This window comes from Chiloscyllium plagiosum, chromosome 8 (genome assembly GCF_004010195.1).
Source record: "Chiloscyllium plagiosum isolate BGI_BamShark_2017 chromosome 8, ASM401019v2, whole genome shotgun sequence".
Taxonomy (NCBI): Eukaryota; Metazoa; Chordata; class Chondrichthyes; order Orectolobiformes; family Hemiscylliidae; genus Chiloscyllium; species Chiloscyllium plagiosum.
The window spans coordinates 43,743,977-43,768,285 of record NC_057717.1 but is presented as its reverse complement, the minus strand read 5'-3'; the positions used below and the strand labels follow the sequence as shown (position 1 = coordinate 43,768,285).

Here is a 24,309-nt window from a genome sequence, read left to right as displayed (position 1 = left end):
CTCAGTGGGCCTCATGGCATTATCTTTCCAAACACTCGGTGCAACTCACACTTAGTGAAATACTGTATGATCCGGCCTTTTCTCACTCCCATTTGTACACAACACTTTACACTCCAACTAGCAAACTCTACCCTCCTGTAGACGATGTAGAAATCAGCCTTGTCCATATCAAGAGAATGATTGAGAACGGTGCAAGGCTCAACAGAACTGAAGTGTGATTGTGATTTTAAAAGTTGTTTTGTAGACTAGACTGTCGAGAAATATTTAAGTAAGACTGGACATTGAATCACAAGAAAGCTTGAAAATGCAACTTGGAACATTGGCATCGTTGATTTGTGCCAGTTTGGGGCTGAACTTGTATTTATTATATTCGGAATTGTACTGGTAGAGTTCAATTTGACAATTTATTCCAACCTTTTTAATTTGTTTTTGGAGTAAAATATCTCTAGATGTTAAGAGTAAAAGAATACACATTACAATTGAAATACGCACCATGCTCCCATACCTCACGATAATCAACACAAAGAAACAACTGCAACAAGGAAGCCGGAGAATCAATTTCAGTTTAAAAGGATCTACTGAAACAGAACCTTGCCTAACATTTCCTACAAGCTGATCATAACATCAAACATATTTGATAAATTATTGGCTGCATTTAAAATATCTTGAGGATTTATTCTGATTTTTACCTGGTTTTTCACTGGAGTAACTAAACCTTCTCTCCGCCAGTCAACTGTTGCAGTTCTCACTTCATTATTACTTTCATCAGATTGACTTCCTGCTGATTCATCCGCTTCCGTTTCAGTCGAGTGTACAGCTTCGATTTGGGGAAGTCCGTTCTTGAGCTTATTGAACTCTTCATTAGTCTAGAAATTAAAACACGTTGGTGAAATGATTGACTTTTACTGATTGTTATGTAGAAGCCGAGGACAATAACCTCACGGAACTACATTCCACATATTCACTGAGTTTAGCACAAAGTGAGGTGAAAGCAATGATGGCACTCGTTCCTCATGGTTAATCTTAGACGGAATAAAAGAGCAGCAGGCAAATAAGGGACCATCCATTCATTCCCAATCCAGTATAAAGGTGAGTGAGAAGCCTCAAGCTGCTCAACTATCCCTGTTCGATCCTTCACCAAAACAAATGGCAGCAAGTTTTTACATGGGTCTCTTTGTAAATAACAATTCGATAATCATCTCTCATCGTCAAACTCTGACAGAACAATTTTACCGTGAAAGGAGTACGTTCAGTATCCTCAGATTGGCGGCATTTTTTTAGATTAGATTACTTACAGTGTAGAAACAGGCCCTTCGGCCCAACAAGTCCACACCGACCCGCCGAAGTGTAACCCACCCAGACCCATTCTCCTACATTTACCCCTTCACCTATCACTACGGGCAATTTAGCGTGGCCAATTCACCTAACCTGCACATTTTTGGATTGTGAGAGGAAACCGGAGCACCCGAAGGAAACCCACGCAGACACGGGGAGAATGTGCAAACTCCAAACAGAGAGCCGGCTGAGGCGGGAATTGAACTCGGGTCTCTGGCGCTGTGAAGCATTTATTGGTGTCTGAAATGACCTGTCCCAATCAGGAGGAACTCAAATTCCTTCACCGGCCTGACATGATTCCTGGTTCCAGGTGAGATGCAGGTTGGTTTAGAATTGGCCTCATGACCCGTGGATCATTATATTTAGACTAGGAATACAGAGAGTTCATATTTCTTAAGGTACTGGATTGTAACGGTTAGACAAGGACAAGATTTGATGCTATGCATCATGAAAAATCATAACATTAGCAACTGTTGATGTCTGCATATTGCATTGACATTAAAGGCTGGTATTGAATAATGCGGTGTCTCTTTTTGATGAGTAGGGATGAGTGCATGTTGGTTTGAAAGAGGATTGAACATGTCCCATCCTCTGATTGATGGGCGTGGCCATAGGTAAATGCAAAAGGCCCAGTTGCACCTGATTTTTGCGGGAAATATGGAACATTTCTTTTTCAAATCCTACTCTGACCCCTGCTGCGGTTCTGTCTCTGATCCATTGTTTGTTGCTTCCTATTCTCACCCAGAATTAGAAATATTTATTTTCAATTTTACTTCCAATTTTCACACTTCTCCCATCTTTCACTGGAGCACATGAATATCTTACTTTCCTTGCTTTACTTCAGTGTTCCCATTTCTGCGGCTAAGCCTTCCACAGTCTCACACTGTTACCATGAAATTTCGTCTCCTCACACCCTGCTACCTGGAAAGATTCCATTCCATTCTCCAACGTCTCCACCTGGACTGCATCTTCATCGGTGTCACCAACCAACGGAGTGTTTGTAACGTCTCCGTTGTTCCTTACCTAAGGACTCCTCTCAATGTAATTGACAGACCTTTCAGCTGCGTCCGACCCAGTGTGTGAACTTGTTTCCGCCCCATAAGGACACAGGAAATAGCAACAGGGGTAGACTGGTGGCCCCTCCGCCCTGCTCTATCATTCCATTATGGTTGACCCAACACTGCCCATGTCCACGTTCCTTCATTTTCATTGTAACTCTTGATTCCCCTACAGACCAAGAATCTTCTTCAGACGTAGGCATACATATGGACTCACTCCCCACGGCTCTCTGTGAAAAGGAGTTCCAAAGTCACTCACGCTCAAGAGAGAAGGGATTCCCCCTCATCTTGAATTTAAATTGGTGTCCCTTTATGCTGAGTCGATGATGTTTGAATATAGCCTCTGTCATTAGAACATTCATCATCTGTGCATTCACTCTGTCAAGCCCATGAAGAATCCTCAGCATTTCAAAGGAATCACCTTTCATTTTGCTAAACCCCAGTGAGCAAAGTCCTTACCTGTTTTGATTTTATTCGTAAGACAATCTTTGTGTAGTTATTCCCCTCCATCCCAGAACAAAGATAGGATAATTTGTGTCCTCACTTTTGATCAGCCCATTCTCTGTTTTCTGTTTAGCTAATAAATCCTCTACTACTGCCAATATATTACTCACTATACCATGAGCTCTTATTTTGAGTAGCAACAGTAGATGTAGCACTGCATAACATGTCTTTTGAAATTACAAATAAACAGAATCTATCGGGTTTCCTGTGGTAATGAGATATATGTTCACTTATTAATATTTGCGTATATTTTGGTCCAGCAAGTTATTTGAAAGGCAAAAAGAACATTTGCCTTTAATTCAGAGAAAAGACAGTATCAAAGTGGGGAAATTTCGTTGCGATTGGACAAGGCCACTGTCAGACCACATAGAGAGGACCATGTGATTCACAATGATTTCACTCGTTACGAAGGACTAGTTGGAAAGACTTTTGGAGCAGGGTCATCAGAACTATTACTGGGAAGAAAGGAGCTATCACAAGACAAACATTTTTACAGGCTAAGCCTACTTCTCACTGAAAATTGAGAGAATGCATGCTGATCTTACTGAAATAAATAAAATTCTGAGGAGATTGGCAGGGCTGATGGTGAGAGATGTTTTTCTTGATGGTGGGGGGGGGGGGTGGGAGGTGATTTCAGAACCAAGGCCTGGGCCAGAAATTTATCTTTGTTCACATATTCTTTACTTATCAACACATCTTAATTCTGTGATCTGCCTGTCATGTTCGCACGACAATGCTTTACATTGGTTTTGGCACACGTCACAAAAAAAAAATTCAATCCCATTCAATTCAATTTGACTCATTTCAATTCAATTCAATTTAATTCAATTCTATTCTATTCTATTTAATTTTTTAAAATCCTTTCAATTCAATTCAATTCATGATATGCTGATGTAATGCTGATGTCATCAGTCACAAGTTTTTGAGATGCCAAGGTCAGGAGAAAGTACCAACTGTCCTGATTAGCAGAAATATAGAGAGAATGATCATGTGTTTTAATACGTCAGGAAAATAGGTTAGTTTAACTACTGTGGGATAACGTTTACTGAGTGTAAGTTAGGGCTGAACCAGACGTCCAGCAGACTCAAGAAGGATAGTCTAGTCTCAAGTAGCACCCTCGAAAACAAAGAATGCAACTCAGGCACCCAGCCATCGTAATGGATAGCATCCATGAGGACTCAACAACACAAGAGTTGTATCAATCGTGCGAGTGCCATCCATCGAGGCAATTTAAGCCTGGGAGCGTTGTTTAATACAATTCAGTTATAAAGAAACTGAACATGGAGGTGAGAAGGAATTGTCGAATTCGGAGTGTTGTTAGTCCTTAGAGTTCTCTTCCCCAATGAGAAATGGAGACTTGAGTTATTGAATATATTCAAATTTGAGAGAGACAGATTTTTGATATCCAAAGGAGTTACGGGTTATGGAAACCTGGAGTGAGAAAGAAGGAATCAACAAATTGGAGGAAGGGCAAGTCCGATCAGTCATTGAGCATATTAAATAAAAGAGTGAGCTTGCCGGACCAAATGGCCAATTGCTGCTCCTGTTGCTTAATATAACCTTATGCCAATTTTACAATTTCACTAAGACTAACATCTATTAGATCCCAGACGATACATCTGTACAGACCAGATCTCCAAGCTGGTTCATTCCCACGGTAGATGTATGTTTCCCTAATGAGTGCTGCAGATTGTGTTCTTCGATGTTTCGCACACTGTTCGCCCATATCAGTCTCCTGTAGCTCTCCTCATCCTGAATGAAGACATCAATTCAATCAGATTCCAGCATCTTTCATTCATAATATTACACAAAAGCATTAAAAATCCCTATGTAAAACCTGAAATAACATTTTGCTGTCGTTGTTCATCGTCCCACCCAGATCTCTAAAGTATTAGTCAAATTCCTCCCAAACCCCCTCAAAAAAGCGCACCCACGTCAAAACATGTCGAGTGGCCAGTCTGAGAGATTGATGCTGAAAGTGAAATAAGAGTAAAACAGCTGACCAAGAGGATGGTTTGATCGACCGTCAGCGATGATGTTGAAAGTGGATACGCTCTCTCTACCGCCATCTGCCCCTAATCTGCAGTAAGATTAGCCGAGTGGCAGGCATGGACTTCAACTGGCCACGTCCTTGTGAAACAACTGAGGCCAATACGTGGGCAATTACTATCTATTTATGTACCTCCTTTCCCTGTTGTAGGAGAGACCTGCATTAAGAAGCCACCATAGTAAGGTGGGTGTGGGTGAAGAGATATATCATTGAATGGCCCCTGGCGCTGATCAGAAGGCTCCCCATCCCTCAGTCTCCAAGATGCCCACTTACAATTGCCTCTTCAACACGTAGAATGGATCTCAATATTCTCGAGCCAGTTTTGCGGTCTTTGTTATAACTCCAACCGGACTCCAGTGGGACCCCAGTAAATTAAGTTACACCTAACCCCTGATTTTTAACTTTGTGTTTGGTCAGTTCTCTACTAGAGTTCGAGACTTGGAGAATATCCATGGAATTTCAGGATCAATATGTTCTCAATGTCACTTCGCACATCAAGTGCATCTCATTTATGGCAACTATAAAAATTCAATGTCAATCTCTGTCAAATGTGTGCAGTCCTTTTCCATTCTGAGTGTGCTGAGAATATGCATACAGGTTCTCCTTTTACCTTGGAGTAATGCTTCTTATGTTGTGATTTCCAGTTCTTCCAATCTCCAACCAATTTTGAATCAAATGTGTCTGCTGAGGCTGCAGCCAGAATAGATACCGCCACACAGCCCAGAACCAGACAGGGCTTCATGATGGACAATCTAATAAGCAAAACGAGTGTGTTTTAAACAGGGAGGGGATAATTTTCAAATTAGCTGTGTCCTTAATCTGAGAAGGAACAATACAAATAAAACAAACACTAAAATATAAACACCATATCCAATGCTGGGACATTAATGTAATTCACATCCATGCGACATCGTCTATGGATTGGAATCTTCCTGCATTAGGTCTACCAAATGAATAACGCATAAAATTTAAAACAAATTATTGAAAAGAACAATGGAAACATGAATGCTCTAGAAATTGTCCCCGGTTGATGAAAGTGCTTTGAATCACGGCCCACTGTATCACTAAGTCAACAACTCATGACGTGACGATTATATTGCATTTAACCTTTCTTTAAGCAATGATCCCTTAGAAGGTATGACTGTGGGGTTAGCGACAGGAAATAAAGGAATGGTGAAAATATTATTTCAGTATCTTCTGTCACCTTAGACGATGCAAAAAAATGCGAAGAATGCGAGATGAAAAAGGAAAAAATTGAAAAAAATCCAATCAAAACGGAAAGATACAGGGGAAAAATCAAAGTGAAAGAACTCGTACGTCTCCAGTAAATAGAGAGAAATAATTGCTCGCAAATTTAATGTGTGCAACATTTCAAACAAATGGATTTTGCATGTCACAATAAAAATGGGTATGACATAAAAATCGTTTCCCACATGTGGTTCTAATATGCTCAAGGCAGGGGCTATTCAACTGGTTATTCAAGAGTCCTTCATTTTTAAGATGTATACGAATAAAGCGAAGAGACATTATCCAGCTCGTTTGGTAAGGCTGAATGTAAAAAGGGAAAGTTTAACGAGAGGCAAGTTTTCTTTTACACCGAGGGCAGTACATGCCTGGAAAATGCTGTGGTGGAGTGGCTAGAGGTAGATGCAATATCAACGTTTCGAGTAATTTAGACACACTCATGAACGGGCAGTAAATGGAGCGTCATAGACCATGTCAAATCAGATGAGATTCAATTAGAATGGCATCATGATCGACACAAAGATGGTTGGCTGAAGGGCCAGTTTATTTATCGTACTATTTATGTGTAAAACCATCAGATATCAGTAATATAGTGAGAAATGATTTTGTGAATGATTATCAATGGTGATGAGAAAGGAAAATAAATGTCTGGTGGGTCTGATTCCTGTGTTTCTGAAGTGCGTAGTAGAGAGCGCACATCAATGTATCGTGGAATTTTGTAAGAAAGGTACCGAATTAGTCATAATTTCACTTTTCACGTAGATTGATTGAATCTAATTGACAAAGACAGCCTTGTGGTTGAATTCATGGGGTGTAATTAGAAGATTTTTTCGAATGACACCTTCTCGAACCAAATGGAGAACAAACTATTTTTGTCTTGGTATGTATGTATAGAGACAGGATCATCACTGACAATACAGTGAAGGATTCGTTCGACAAAAGTGGTCACAGCTTTCTGGAATTCCATGTGCAATGTCAAATAGAAAATCTTGAAAAACTAAAAAAAGGTCAATCACAAGAATATGATGACAGCGTTGACATCAGTGGGAGATTGAAAATAAGGTGAGAGGTAAGAGGCTGGATATAAGGTTAAGCTAATACTTAAGCATTCTTATCAAGGAACTATTTCATGATACAGATTGTAGGGGAAAAATACAGCATTTGTGGCTAACTATCAAATCAAAGAATAGTATAAAGAATGCGATCATAATCTGTTCAAACATCGATTAGGAGATTTCAAAAAAGATAGAAACTGTCAAAGGATGACAAACAATCGTCAAATAAATAGAATATGAATGGTAATGAGAAATAAAAAGAAAATAAAACGAATGCAAGGCCTTTTATACTTATTTAAAAGAAAATGATTGTTCAAATATTTAAATGACGAGAGTTTGCCACAGATCATGGGAACAACGAAAGTAGCTGAGAGTTTAAGTAAACATCCAGTTTCACATTAAACAAAAAAAAAATGAAAATCAAGGGGAAAGGGAGAGAACTACTGGATCAGTGAAGACACAATTACTCAGAAAATGAATGAGATTAAAGTCTGACATTAACCTGGAACTGACTGATTGGAATTAAAAGTTTTAAATACAGTTTCTGCAGTGATAATGGGTACAATATTTGAAATAGTATTGCAGTTCAGGAATTGTTTTCGGTGATGGAAATTTGTAAACATAGCAATTCACAGCAAATTGGAAGTTTTAAGCAAATTAGGAAACGTGATGTTATTGGATAAAATAAAACAAAGAACAACGGCCAACACAGCACAGTAACAGGCCTACCGGCCCTCCAAGCCTGCGTCGACACATATTGCCCATCACTAATAAATTATCTTCACTTACAGGATGCATGACCCTCAAACTCATTTCCAATTCTCGTATTCATCCAGGTACTTCTTGAATACTGCTATTGCGTCTGCTTCCACCAAATCTTCAGGAACGTGTTCCAGACACTCATCACACTTTGAGAAAAACTTGCCTCTTTAAAATGCACCCCCACTACACATGTATCCACAATTACTGACCCCGCCACCGTCGAGGTAAAACACCTCATACTTATCACTCGATCTAAGCCATTCAAAATCCTCTTATCTATCAGTCACCTCACAGATTCCTGTGTTCATTTGAAAGTAAACCCAGTAGATGAGATATATAACATGGGATATCGAACATTGTAGCACAGCACCGTCCCTTCGGCCCTCGTTGGCCGATCTGTGGAACAAATCTGAAGCCTAATCTGATTTGAAGACTATTCCAAATCCAACTGTACGTACGCCAAATGACCTAAACCTTGGTGAATCTACTGCTGTTGCAGGCAGTGAGTTGCACGCCCTTACTAATCTCTTTGCAAAGAAACTACGTCTTACATTTGTCCTATATCTACCACCCCACAATATAAAAGAGGTCCCCTCCTGTTAGCCATACGAGAAGAAAAGACTGTCAGTCTACTCCCTGTCTAACTCTCTGATTATCCCTTATGTCTCAATTAATTCACCTCTCAAACTTCTTCTCTCTGACCAAAACATCCTTATGTTCCTCAGCATTTCCTCATAAGACTTGCGCTCCGTACCAGTCACGATCCATGTGAATCTCCTCTGAACCCCTTTCAAAGCTTCCACATTCTTCCTCCAATTCGGTGAGCAGAACTGTATGCAATATTTAAAGTGCGGCCACATCAGAGCTTTATTCGGCTACAAAATGACATCGTGACTCCGAAACTCAATAACCCTACCAATAAAAGCTAACTCACCGTATGCCTTATTAAAAACGTTTTCAACCTAGGTGGCTCTTTTCAGGGCGTTCTGGACTCTGGACTTAGAAAATGAGATCTCTCTGTTCACCTATACTAATAAGAATCTTACCATTAGTCCTGTAGTCTTTATTCCAGTTGCCCCTTACAAACTGAATCACCTTTCACTTCTACGCATTCAACTATATTTGGCACATCAACCCAGCTGTGCAGGTTACCTATATCCCTCAGTAACCTGCAACATCATGAGCTCTACCCACCGACTTTAGTTTCAGCTGAAAATTTACTATCACATCTTTGTACGTCTTCATCCAGGTCATGTATAAAAATTAGAAACAGCAGGGCCCCAAAACAGATCCTAGTGTTACACCACGAGCACTGAACTCAAGTATAAACATTTCCCATCAACACCATCCTCTGTCTTAATTCAGCGAGCCAATTTCTGATCCAAACCGCTAAATTAACTTGCATCTCATGTGAAACAGGCGACCGTGGCAAAACGTATCAAATGCCTGACTGTAATTCATGCACAACACATTAACCGCTTTACCCATATCTTCGTCTTTGGTCAAAAGCTCATAGAAATTATTGAGGCATGAACCTCCCCTGCACAAAACCATGTTTACTATCCATAATCAACGGATTCTTCTCCAGATGATTATAAATCCTGTCACTTATAACCTTTTCCAATACTTCACTCATAACCGAAGTAAGGTTCACTGGTCTATCTCTACGCTCCTTCTTAAACAAGGGGAGAACATTTGCTATCCTCCAGTCTTCTGGCACTATTGGTGCAGCCAACGACCACACAATGATCAAAGCCAAAATCTCTGAAATCTCCTCCCTGTCTTCCGAGGAAGTCCGTGTATAAATCCCATCTTTCACATGGAACATACCTACGTTCATACTTTCCAGAATTGTAATCACATCTTAATTGTGAACCTCAATCCTGACTCGGCTCTTGAGCTTTGTTTCAGTATTGTCATCGACAGACGTTCGCCATAGCTGAAATGCACACATCCGTCCCCCGTCCCATGCTAGCCAACATGTTGATAAAACTTTTCTGAACTCTTTCATTATCCTTCTGATAGTGTGGTGGACAGAACTGTGAACAGTAAGATTAGTGTGGTGTTAAATAAACGTGCATAAAACTGAAGCAGTATTTCTTAACGCTCTTTCCATTGGAGGCAATCATGTGAAAAAACGTTTCTTTCAATAATTTATGTATCTACGCTGGCGCCTTACATGATCTGTGGACCCACAAACCCGGATCCCTCTCCGTATCAATCGTCTTAAGGGTTCTGCCACTCACTACATAATTTTGACCGGTACTTGACCTTCCTTAATACATCAACTGACTTTTTTGGTACTCAACTCCATCTGCCATTTTTCTGCATTTTCCTCCCACTGATATATATTCTGCTTTATCATCTGAAGATGATCCTCACTGCCCAGAAAACCACCAATCCTAGTCGTCTACAAATTTACTAATTAGACCAGCCATGTTATCCTCCAACTCATTTATGTTGATCACAAACAATAAAGGTCAATGCAGATCCCTGTGAAATATCGCGAGTCAGAACCTTCCATTCCGAAAGGCCTCCTGGCACCGCAACCATTTTCAACGCTGACTAAACAAGTTCTGTACCTATATTGACAGCTTACCCCTGACGCAGTGTGATATCACCTTTTCAACCAGTCTGCCATGAGGGACGTTATCAAAGCTTTTAATTAAGTCCATGTCGACAGAATTAACCACGTTTCCCTCACCAATTATCTTTGTGACCCTTTAAAAATCGATGAAGTTAGTAATGTGCAGTCTATCACTCATAAGTCCACTTGCTTCCAAATGTTTAGAGATCTTGTTTCTGAGAACCTTTTCCAATCGTGAGGTTGGCAGCCCTGTAATTTCTGTAAAGATCCATGTGACCGTCCTTAAATAATGGGATTGCAATGGCTATTCTCCAGTCTGTTGGAACCTCACCTGTGGCTTCACCTGGTGGAATTCATTACAACATAAGTATTACATAAAGTCAGCAAATGCCTGAGGACCATAGGTTTCCTCTTTCTCGTTGTAGACATTTGACATACCATGGTTTAACCTATAGGTAACGATATCTCAGGAACGGACAGATGTTGAGAATCTGGAATAGCTCTGTTAACCGTAGGCGATATGCAAAGTAAAAAATAGCAGCACATTAAAATATCATACTATGAACCATGTCAGTCAAAATGGGTTTTAGCAAAGAAATTGCATTTGTTCAATTAATTTTGAGGATATAACCATAGATTGAAATCTTCATTGTGTTTAGGATCTGTATTATGTTTAGATGTCTAAGAATGTTCAAAATGTTAAGAGATAAATGAAGTAAGAGCTCATACTATCGTAGTTGTATCTGAGCGGAAATGGAAACCTGGTTAACTAATCAGAGCCAGAGATTTGGGATGATCAGTAATTTCCAATTTGACAAATTGTAATGCGTGGAGTGCTGCAGAGTTTGAACACAGGACATTATTTGCATATCATCTATAGCACTGACACAATGAATGAACAGTGTATTTGACAGCCACATCTGTAGAAATATCATTTGCAATGCAAATTGGGAAGAGGCTGCAAAGTGTTCGTAAAGACACATAAATAATTTCGTGGGAGGCAAATAATTCGCAGATGAAATAAAATCTGGCAAAGTGGCCGGTTCTCCATTTAGTTGGGAAACCAGGAATGCAGAATGTTATGCAGAATGCACAAACCAAACATCCCACTCAGACCCATAGTATCACTACCAGGGACACCATCACACAAACTGGCGAAAGAACTACAGCTAAAACTGAAACACCTGATCAGGAAACCAGACACTCTATGCAATCAACACAGGAATTCTTGGACATCATCAGAAATATACACATAGACAAGGAAGAAATCATGGTCTTATTCGATGTAACGGCACTGTGCACCTCTATCGACAAAACCCTAGCCAGAGAAAATAGCCAACCTGCTGGACATACAGAACAGACAAAAGGACGTTGAATCTATCAACAAAGACGGCAAACTCAAACTACTGGACCTGTGCCTCACAACACACTTCACATTCAACAACTAAATATATGAACAAACCTCACAACACACTTCACATTCAACAACTAAATATATGAACAAATCAATGGCACACCAATGGCTCAATCATCTCTGGACTCATAGCAGAAGCGGTAATGCAAAGATTAGAACAAACAGTCTTACCGCAGATTCAACTCAAACTCTGGTCAGATATGTGGATGACACCTTTGTCATAATTAAAAACGCAGAAATAGAGAACACACACCGGATCATTAACGCCACACTCACAGGAATCCGATTCACTGGGGAGGAAGTGAAGGACAACCAACTCCCATTCTTAGACGTGATGGTACAGAGAACACCGAACGGAGAATACACCACTAAGGTATACAGAAAAGCCACACACACAGACCAAGTCCTGAACTATGAAAGCAACCACACCAACACATACAAAACAAGTTGCATCAAGACACTATTCAAAAATGTCACAACACGCTGCAGTACAACAGAACTGCAAAAAGAGGAAGAAGAACACCTCTACAATGTATTCGCCAAAAACAGATACCCTCGCAATTTCATCAACAGATGCCTATGGGAAAGACAACGGAACCAGAACATGCCACAACCCAAAAGATTGACCACACTACCATACATCAAGAGCATTTCTGAACTGACAGCCAGACTACTGCGACCACAAGGCCTCATACCAGCACACAAATCAACAACCAGTCTCAGACAACAACTCACCAGAACGAAGGACCCGATACCAGCATGAGCAAAACCAATATAGTGTACAAAATCCCATGCAAGGACTGGACAAAACATGACACAGCACAAACAGGAAGGCAGCTAACGGTCCGTATCCATGAACACCAACTAGCCACGAAACGACACGACCAGCTATCCTTAGTAGCCACACACGCAGATGGCAAGCAAAATGAATTCGACTGGGACAACACTACTATTATAGGAGAAGCCAAACAGCGAACAGCCAGTGAATTCCTAAAGGCATGGCACTCATCCACAGATTCAATCAATAAGCAATTACCTGGACCCAATATACCGACCACTGCAACGAACGGCTGGAACTGACAACCGGAAGTGGCAGATTCAAACCACTTCAAATGCCGGAGGAAAGATCACAGATGTTCTTAACAGGAGGCTCCCAAGCACTGAGGATGTCACCTAGACGGGACGAAACGTCTGCAACACAAATTCCCAGCTCGGCGAACAAAACCACAACAACGAGCACCCGAGCTACAAATCTTCTCACAAACGTTGAAAGATATTAGAAGATATTAGGTAGAGAATAGAATGTAGTAGGGCTGTGGGATGTAGAGCAGACACAAAAGGTCTGACAGCATCTGTGGAGTGAGAAACAGAGTTTATGTTCTGGTTTGACATTTTCAGAACTGAAAAGGCCTGGAGCTCCTTACCGTGAAACATGCAGCAACACGATTAAATGCATTGCATAAACTCGACAATTATTTGTCCATTCTGCACCTTTTATTAAAAAAATCTCATAATTTATTGTTTCCTTTCTTGATGTTGACTACTTCGGAGTTATCCTCAAATTTAGAAATTGCGCTTTTAATTCCAAAGTACAATCTGTTAAACTAAAACTTGAGTGAATTGGCAATCAACCTATTGTTTAATTCTTATGTCCCGAAGGAGCTCCTCATTTCAGGCACAGACCTCTGAATCAAACATTCTGCAGAATATAGTTTCAAACAGAGTTTATTGTCACTGCACAAGGCTGTGGTGGAGGTCCAAGGCATGCCCCTTTTTGCCTCACTGCTTCTGCTTTCTCGTATTTTCAGGGTACACAAATCCCAAAGATACAGAGACAGAGGTATATGCAATGCGTGCATGAAGTCTTAAGTTGGCATATAATGAGGGGCTGGAGAGGAAGTTCAGATGGAAGGTGGGTTTGAGGGATTGGCTGGCTGTTAGGATAGAGATCGGTTGGGGATGGCTAAGAGTGTATAGTTTCAAGCATCGAATATCAGGTTGAAAAATGACGAGAAAAGCTGGGAACTACAGCATTTGGTGGTTTTTGACGGGTTAGGATTTTGACTTCAGGGGACAATTTCCTTACAGGGTGTAATTGTGTTGTTTGAATGGAAGGGATAGGGCGGGTGCTGCTGCAGTCAGCTGCAAGAAGGAATAGTTCTGTTGAGTGGGGTGGTTTTGTAATTTGGCAGATGAATCCAAATTTAGGGGTGCAGTGGACAGCGAAGTTTTCTCACAGTTAAATGGGACCTTGATCAAATGTCCCAATGGGTCGAAGAATGACATATTGAGTTTAATTTCGATAAATGTGATGTGTTGCATTTTGTGAAGGCAATCAAGGCATATTTATACAGTAAATAACATGCCTTGGGGAGAGGTTTTGAACAAACAGACCGATGGTTGCAAATGCATTGTTCCTTGAAAGTTCCTTTAAAGAGACAGCATGATCAAATAATCACAGAGATGTACAACATGGAAACGGTCAATTCGTCGGTGCTGACCAGATATCCTCAATTAATCTAGTCCCATTTGCCAGCACTGACAAATATTCCACTGAACCCTTCCAATGCATATACCCAATCAGATATCTTTTAATAGTTCCACCTTTACCAGCCACCGCCAGTTTTATTTGTGTTTCATGATTGCATTCAGATATACACTACACTATTACAACCAATAGACAACCCTCCCACGAAATATTTTCTGTCCATTAGTATTTCACATGGTTTGTTGTCTTCATCTGCGTCAACACCGTATCATGATTTCCCTGACCAATATCGTTCATCAGTGTTGCATGCATTCAATCCTTTTCCAACAGTGCCACAATACCTCCTTTCCTCTTTTGTTTGGCCACTCTGCAGTCATGTATTCGTAAGCACAACCACACCCTACCCGTTTATATGTATTTGAACAACTGATTAATTTACTTTACTGCGAATAAACACAAAGGATTTACATTTGTCTTTCGATTTTATTTTTTATCTTTTCATCCGTTTTGCTTTACTTTGGACAATGGTCGATTTTCGTTCCCCATGGAATTTCAGTCTTCCACTTTTATGAACAACTGTTAAAATTGAAACTTATCTTCTTGATTTTGTACAAAGCTCCTCACAATAATTGTGCCGGAAATCTTCCTTGATCTGGATGTGTCATTGCTACGTATATCGAGAGTGTGGAGCTGGAAAAGCACAACCCGTTAGTGGGCATTCGAAGAGCTGAAGAACCGTCGTTTCAGGCAGAAACCGCTCATCAGGAAGGGCTGACACGTTCTGCTTTTCCAGCAGGTTGATTCCTGAAGAAGGGCCTGTGCCCGAAACGTCGAATCTCCTGTTCCCTGGATGCTGCCTGACCTGCTGTGCTGTTCCAGCAATAAAGTTTCAACACTGCTTTTCCAGCACTACACTCTCGACTCTGGAAGCCAGCATCTGCAGTCCTCACTTTCTCGTGTTTTGTACTAAAATGCCAAATTAAAATGACGTGATCCTACCCCCTCCCCCTGTCATTATAAGTTTATCTTCTGCAATGAGCAGCCGTCACAATCCTTCCAATGGCTGGGCAAGATTCTTTTCAGAACTCTTGTTCAGTCCTGCAGAAACAAAATGTAAATAGGCCTCACTATACAGTCTCCTAATTCTACTTTTCACTATTCTACTCTAGAAGTGAATGGCTTACTCTATTTTGGTGCAGTAACCAATCAGTTCATCCATCCTGCAGTCCTCAAACTCTTCTAAATAAGCTGGAAGTAAAAATCATCCGATGGACAACAGCAAAGGCTTTGTCACGTGCACCTCCTGGTTCCACAGACCTAAGACAGCTACACCCGCCATTCCCTCAAGATTGAACAAATTTGGAGAAAGTTTCCTAAAGACTGTGAAAACACCTCATATAAAATATACAAGTACATTGAAACATCACTGGTGCCCCGCAGTGTCTTCATATTTGTCAGTAGATCACAAACTCGAAAATGAAATCCTTCAGAATTACTTATCCTTTACCCAATAAATCTCATAAATCCCACAATATGGAGTCAGCACACATCAGCTGTGTTGCCATTATCATATCATGAAATTTGAATTTTGTAAATTACTTTATTCCTAATAAACTTGCTGCCCTCACTGAGAAATATTAATGCTCTTAAACTTAACAAATCATAAGGGAAACCATACAATTACGGAAATATATCCTGGACTTTCAAAGAAAAAGCAAGTGAGCAAAATATCACTATTCAATCAATGACCCATTTCTCTGAGATGCCATGTTATTTTTCTTAACTCCATGTTTTTGGGGTTTGGATGTGGTCACAGAGCTGACTTTCCGCTGGCTTTCTGAGAGTTAATTTTCAAGTCCTTATCAGTTGGAGGGAGACAGGTTAATAAAAGAAAGTAGTGTTTAAAATCCCTCACTCACCAAGTCTCAAGTTTCCACGCTGTATCAGATGTGCTACATACCTGCAGTAGAGGACTATAGATTAAAATATTGGGAGACAAAAATAGATCCATGGGTTCATTCCAATCTTCATTGCTGTGTTTGCTGAATCTATACCTTGATTGAGCAGTAGTGATAACTAACTAGTTGTTGTGTTTGCATTATGTTTCTACATTACAATTCCCCACAATGTCTCTGGCTCTACCCGTTATACAATATCCTTTAATTGAGTGATCCACCTTCGATACAGACAACTGCAGAGATGTAGCAGTGGTAGAGAACATAAGCGGACTATGTCACCTGGGATTCTCCCACAAACCAAAGTGCCATTCATGAAAGCCAGCAGTTCTCCACCACTCAGTGTGGCCAGATGAATGTTTTCTAATTTAAAAAGTGACAGCAATGATCTCTGTCAGACCTAACAAGCTGTCAATGTGAAGAGCAACTGAGCTAAAGAACAAAGATTAATGAAAAATTAAACAATGAAAACCAAATTCTGCAAGAAGTGAACAGAGAGATAAAAGAGGTTTGATACTCCACTCGGTTGAACCTGAGAATATTCAAATTTTAATGTAATCACTATAATTTGTGAGATATTTTCAATCTATGAATAAATCCACCCAAGACACACATGTTCTGAAGAAAGGTCACTGAATTCAAAGCATTACTTTTGATTTCTCTCCATATATGCTGGCAGATTTCCTGAGGCTTTTCCAGCACTTTCCATTTGTGTTTCACTGCAAACTGTATTCACTTTTTTCTCTAACAGAATCTCTTCGTGTAATGCCACAGGATTTTAAAAAGCGTAAGCTTCACTTTGAGCTGACTTGATATTTCTGCTCCAGACAAGAATAACATGAAATTTTCAGCAAAATATGCCTTTCAAAAATATACTTTTCATACAGATGAAAACCTAAACTTCGTTTGATTTTTTTCCTTGCAAAGGAACTTGTTAAACAACATGCTGAATACTTTGAATGTCCAAGACTGATCTGCGGTGCAGTGCTGCAAATACAGACACAGTAGAACCTAACAATTCTATTCTGAGACTGTGCGACTGCAGTTCAGTCAAGCTCATCTTGAGAAAGTTAACGTTATTTTACCACAACCCGAAAACGTATCAATGCATCGACTCCAGGCTACTCAATGTCAACCAGAGCTTGTGTAATCATATGGGTTGCAGAGTGTTTATGTCACCGCTGAGAGTATGAATGTAAATAAGTTTGAAAGGGAACAGTAATCATTGATTGTGCGGAGGCACTGTCATTATAATATATCTTCGTCTATTCTGGAGGCCTAAACTGCTGATGAAATAATTGTTGATTTTATCTAGTTTTAATCAGGGCATTTTTTTAACTTTGCATCATGGTATGTTTCCGTGTATCAGTCTTCATTCCATAAAACCGCATAAATACTGTAACTGTAAAAGCAGGACAGAGATCAGTAATATTACAACAAAAAATGCACCCCTTGAGTCCCTAAAATCTATCCCTGATGTAAGAGGCACAAGTCCGTCTTATGATGAAACATTCCCCACTTGTCCGGACAGGTGCAGCTCCAATGATATTTGCGAAAAAAAAAATCAGAAGGTGCTGGGAATATGCAGGTCTGGCAGCATCTGTATAGTGAAATCAGTGTTCAGGTTTTGTGTCCGGTGACACTTTTTCAGAATCCACGAATAGTCGATAATTTGCGACCATCCATGCAAATGCAGCCTTCATATTACTCAACATATCCACAAATATGTTAGCCTTCCGCCACCGATAGTTAGCACAGGCAATATGTACTGACAGGACACCTTCCAAACTCGACAGACACTTCAATTTAGAAGGACACGGGCAGAAGATATAGAGGGATAACATCACTTTCACGTTCCCGTACAAACCACTCAACAATCTGACTTGGAAATGTAGCGCTGCTACTTCAATGTCAGTGAGTCCAAAACCTGCATTACTCTCCCGAATAGCATTGTGCATTTACCAAGCTCATTACCACCTCCTCAAATTTAAAGATAAATGGGCAATAAACACCAATCAAATCAATAAGTGCTAAATCCTCTGAATGTGTAAAAAGGACAACTCGACCGAGACCTGATGTTCACTGTACATGAAAATGTTGGGTTAACGGGAAATTAAACAGACACTCTTCCTAATGTAACACCTCACTGAATGAGCACTGAATCCTGAATCCTATTATTTCACCTGAACACAATTGAGTCAACCTGAGACGCGACCTCCCTCAGATATAAACATCCACCCTGATCCAATCAAATCTACCTTGAACAAAAAGACTCAAAGCAGGAAATATTTCAAAAAAGTCGACAATAATTAATGGCGTTAAAAATTGACAACCATCAAGGAAAATATGGACGTTGTCTCACTACTTTAACCATCTGAAAGTTGTCTATTCAAGAGGATAGGCCTAAATCTTTTGTCTACGTATGTTAATCATTCTCAGCTGGTACAGAAGAGGAATAGCAGGATTTGGAACTCCTTCACCTCCCAGATCAGAAAAAAATGACATAGAGCAGACTGAGGCAAAAAGTCAGAAAATCAACCCAAATGTCGGAGGCAGTTAAATAAGGTCATCACACAATTCCTGTCTATCATGGCTAAATACTCTTCAAAAGACAAAACTCAATGATATAATCCCAAGTGCAATATGTAGCAGTATATTCTATTCGTATGTGACCTGGTCCATCTGTCTACACATTACTGAAGTCCAAAAGGAAAATACTCCCTTGCATCAGTAAACTGACCTTTGAGTGATCTTTTCCATCTAGGTACAGCTCTCCGTCAAACAATTTGAGTTCTAAGTTTGTGTCTGTGGTCCGAATTCATATAGACTCAGCTTCCAACATAGACACATCCGTCAATTCTCTGATTGACAATAGAACACATTAACTTATAAACGAGCTCAAATCATGATGTGGACGGGTTGGTTCTGGACTGGGGCGGACCAAGTTAAAAATCACGCAACATCAGGTTAAAGTTGGACATGTTTGTTAGTCTGTAAACTGGTGTTGTGTGCTCTTTAACTATGTTCAAATCAGCTTGTGCAAATCATTTGGAGAGTTGCTTAAGAATTTTCCAACATCTCAAATTTTAAAAGAACATTATGTTCCAAAGTGATCATATGATGCGTCCTCTTTTTATTAACATTTTTAACATTCACACATGATTGAACTCATATAATTTTGAAACTGGCCTTTTGGACCAGCATATCCACAATGACGCTTTGAAGAGTAACACACACAGACGAATCCGGCTGGCACTCTTCATTTTATCCCCGACTAATGCAATTAAAGGACACATTAATGAACTCTATTGCCAACTTAGCATGGGCACATTTTTAGATTGTGGGAGAAAACCTGAGCAACTGGTGTAAACCCACACCGACACGGGGACAATGTGCAAACTCCACACAGACAGTCATTCGAAGCCGGAATTCAACCTGGTCCTTGGCGCAGAGAGGCAGCAGTGCTAACCACTGAGCCACCACGCTATCCCAAAAGCCGCTGCTAATGAGGGAGGATCGTTAGCAATCCAAAGGGGAGACTGATGAAATTTAAACTAACTGTCAGCATCAAACATGAGTTTCATGGATCCGAAAGTGGAATAAATCTCTTTCTACCCGCCCTCAACCTCCAAGTACAGCCCGCTGTGGATAGGAGCGATTTACCAGCATCAGTATGAACTCGCCATGCTGCAGTAATGAGGAGAAAGCAAGCTTGTATTGAACAATAAACAACTTTCCATGCTTTCCAAAATAATCTTCCAACTTTTGGCGCAATGTCGGCAAGGCAACCAATTGTCACCGTTTCCAAATTACCAGTAAAAAAAAACAACCACATAGCTATTCAGATCCCATTTTCCAGCATTTCCTCCGTAATCTTGTAAGCCTTGGCATTATAAGTATAAAGTGAAAACAAGAATGGCTTTCAAATGAGCCCTTAAACTGAACCCTCAAACTGACCAATAACCAAACAACATTTCTGGAAACTTTCACGTGAGGAATTTACTCCTGGGCGTACCAGGGTGCTGGAGAATGGGAATGAGAGAAAAAAGGAAACCTTACTGGATGGAAGCATGATGGAGGACAAAATAGCAGATATCTTTGGTCATGGAAGAAAAAAACAGACAATTTATCGGAATGGTATATTTTCCGAATCCCACGTGTGCAAACTTTGCATTAGCACTTTCTACCCTTAATTCTAAGAAGCCATTGGGGATAAGGGACCAATGTTTGGGAGAAGATTTGTAGCTCAGGTGCTCGTTGTTGTGGTTCTGTTCACCGAGCTGGGAATTTGTGTCGCAGAAGTTTCGTCCCCTGTCTGGATGACATCCTCAGTGCTTGGGAGCCTCCTGTGTAGCGCTTCTGTGATGTTTCATCCTGCATTTATAGTGATTTGTTGTCAGTTCCAGCTTCCGGTTGTCAGTTCCAGGTTTCCGCTGCAGTGGCCGGTATATTGGGTCCATCATGACCAGCTACCCTTAGTAGCCACACACTCAGATGACAAGAAACATGAGTTCGACTGGACCAACACGACTATTATTGGACAATGCCAAAAGAGAACAGCCAGGGAATTCCTAGAGGCATGGCACCCACCCACAGATCCAATCAATAAGCACATCAACATGGACCCAATATATCGACCACTGCAGTGGACAGCTGGAACTGACAACCGGAAGCAGCAGATACAATCACTATAAATGCAGGAGGAAACATCACGGAAGCGCGTCACAGGAGGCTCCCAAGCACTGAGGATGTCACCGAGACAGAGGCGAAACGCCTGCAACACAAGTTCCCAGCTCGGCGAACAGAACCACAACAATAAGGGAGCAAAATTTGCGTTCATCCTCTTACCTATACTTGGATGTCACAATAAGATTGGATTGGTTCGCTAATATTTTAATTGATGCACAATTCTATCAGGGGCAACAAGCAAACAGATTTCACTTGTATCTTTTTTATTTGTCCATCTAACTAAGATTTTGTAACTAGTTACATTGTAGCTTAAAGGGCGATCTGAAGTTTGAGCATAGCAAACTTTTCACTGTACTCTTGTATCCCTGTAACTGTGGAAACGTGAAAATAAAATTTTCTTCAATTGGATTTTGGTTTTGCTTATTTGTTTTCAAAGCATGCAATATCGATCTAATGACCCCGTTTCATGTTGTGTGATTTACGTTCTGCTCAGCACCAGCTCTGCCTGTTGCCATTCTAAGGAGCGAGCAGATCAGAGCTAGTTTGCACGGAAGGGTGAGTAACACTCGACATAGATTTAATCTTTCTGTGTCATGGACATTATTGGAAATGCCACCATTTACTGCCCATCCCTAATGGCTTCAACGGATTGCATGCTTTCAGATGGCAATAAGGAGTTGTTTCTGTGGACCTGAAGTTACACCCAACCAGTCCAGCGAAAAAAATCATCCATTTTCTTTCATTCGCAGATGTATTTTCACAATAAACGTTACATTTATGATCATCACTAATGAGACTCGCTTTGCAGAAGTAATTTCAGGAATAGTCTTATGACAGATTGAACTGAAATTCCATCTGTTATAGAAGTGGGATTTGAATCCATGTTCCCAATGGAAAATGTTGGACTGCGGTGGCCACAATTTTAAGGGTACCACCCGAGCTTTCTGGTTAATCAAAATGTAGGACGAGAGAACTTTGTGATTGTCAGAGCTGCATTTTTGAGATAGTTTCCAAGGCTAGATTTGATTTCCTCTTTTTTTTTAGAACAGTAATTACTGTTTTATAAATTTTTGCATTGTTTTCTTCGGTTAGCAAACGAATATCAAAACAAACGTAGACGTTGCTGGAAATTTTAATCAGAAATCGCAGCATCAGAGTTAAAGTTCCATAACGGGTGACCCTTCTTCAGGATTCCATACCTTAGTAGAAGATCAAAGCAAGGTACTTCAAAAACAAAGAGGGATCAGTGGCCACGTCATTGGTGAAATATAAAAGATCATTTCGTGTTGCTCTGTCAAAATCAGTGATTTCACTGCCTAATAACATTGTGGCTTTCCTTGCAGCACATAGACTGCAGTGATTCAAGCTCATTGCCACCTACTTAAGGGTAACTAGGCCTGTGTACAGCTGACTAACCAGGCAGTGAATTTTCAGAGCTGCCTACCTCTGCTATTTGTTTGACATATCTCTGGACAACCGATTTAAGTCTAAGAAAGATAAAAAGTGATATTCACAGTTGACCTTGAAGAAACTCATGATGTGGGGCTCCTCATAGTGGGGAAACTGTGAAGGCGTTATTTAGCTAATCATTCTCGGTTTGTTTGTAAATCTTAAATACTGAGTAGAGTTTTCTTTAAGAAGACCTTCATTTCGTGCTGGAATTGGCAAAAATGATTTCCCAATCTGTAAGCGTCAAGATTACAACTGAAAGAAATGTTCCTAATCGGTCCATCGTTGAATTTATGTATGCAAGTGGGCACATGTGTTTGGCCTCATTATCACAAGGTCTTTAGACAATATGTTCGTAGTATATCGGAACATAAGTAGGCTCTTCAGATAATCAGATCTGCTGCAGAATTCAATCATGTCTGGGATGTTTCTCGACCCGAATGTCCTGATACCATCACTTAACCCATGATGCCCTTGCGAATCACAGACCGACCTACTGTGTTCTTCACTCCACTTACCCTCCACAGCCTTCTCCGGAAATAGCTTCCACAGATTCACCACTGTCTTCCTGCAGAATATCCTCCTCTCTCTGTACTAAAATGTCATCTCTTCAACCTTAGGCTGTGCGTTCGGGTCGGCATCTCGCCAACTCGTCGAAAATTATTCACCATGTCAACTTTATTCATGTCTCTCAGTTTTCTGTAACTTGGAATGAGATTCTCTATCATCCTTATAAACTGAATTGTGCATGTCCCAGATACACCAAATCTTGTCATTTGATATGCCCTTCACTCATGCCATCATTTCTGTGAACCTCCTGAGAACGATCGACAATGTCAACATGTCGTTTCTTAGATAGAGACACAAAACTGCTCACAATATTTAATTTGCTGTCAGACCTTGGCTTATACAGCCTCGGCAGTGAAACTCTGCTTTTACGTTTGTCATTGCCGACAGGAATGGTGCCAGAATATTGGAGGATAACAGATGCTGTCCCCTTGTTCAAGAAGGAGAGTGGAGACAAGATAAATAATTACAGATTAGTGAGCCTTACTACTGTTCTCCGTAAAGTGTTAGAAAATGATTCTGAGATTTCGAGATTGGATTTATAAATACTTACAGCAGAATAAATTTAAAAATCACACAACGCTAGGTTATAGTCCAACAGGTTTAATTGGAAGCACACTAGCTTTCGGATCATCGCTCCTTCATCAGGTGATCGTGGCGCGCTCAATCCTAACACTCAGAATTTATAGCAAACATTTACAGTGTGATATAACTGAAATTATACAATGAAAAATTGATTGTCTGTTAAGCCTTTCTTCTCTAAGTATACAGTGATAGTTTCACTTCATTCATGTGTAAATTACGAAATCCTTTTTTTAAAGTTGCATTCGCAGGTTAGCTGTTAACAATGGTGATAGCTGGACAATATGCTGAAGGTGTTATCCCCCTGTGTTTTCTGTCTATACCATGATGTTTACATTGATTGTAATCTAAAATGTGTGAGAACGGAGTTTTACATGAATTCATGCAGAGTTTGAGCTCAGAATTCTACATGAATGCATGCAGTTTTTTGAGCAATGTACAATGTACCCCTGCAAGGATAATTTCACCCCACAAAATATATATGTTCATGTGAGTCTTTGTCTCTATCTGGTTTGGGGTTGTGAGTGTGAGAAAGTGTATGTGTGTGTGTAGTGATTGCTGAGTATCTT

General features: G+C 40.3%; 1 protein-coding gene across 2 annotated transcripts in view; it reads right to left on the bottom strand.

The window, feature by feature from the left end:
- LOC122552129 (procathepsin L-like) overlaps positions 1-19,328 on the bottom strand; it is a 40,375-nt gene extending 21,047 nt beyond the window's left edge. The window contains exons 1-4 of one of the 2 annotated variants that reach the window (XM_043694622.1): positions 19,194-19,328; positions 5,558-5,699; positions 4,527-4,649; positions 690-866 (exon numbers count right to left, since the gene is read on the bottom strand). In XM_043694622.1, coding sequence (XP_043550557.1) covers positions 690-866; positions 4,527-4,649; positions 5,558-5,699; positions 19,194-19,213 — 462 coding nt within the window. In that variant the 5' untranslated portion in view covers positions 19,214-19,328. The remainder of the gene's footprint in view (positions 1-689; positions 867-4,526; positions 4,650-5,557; positions 5,700-19,193) is intronic. The other variant, XM_043694621.1, reaches the window with a different exon arrangement.
- Between the last annotated feature and the right edge of the window lie 4,981 nt (positions 19,329-24,309).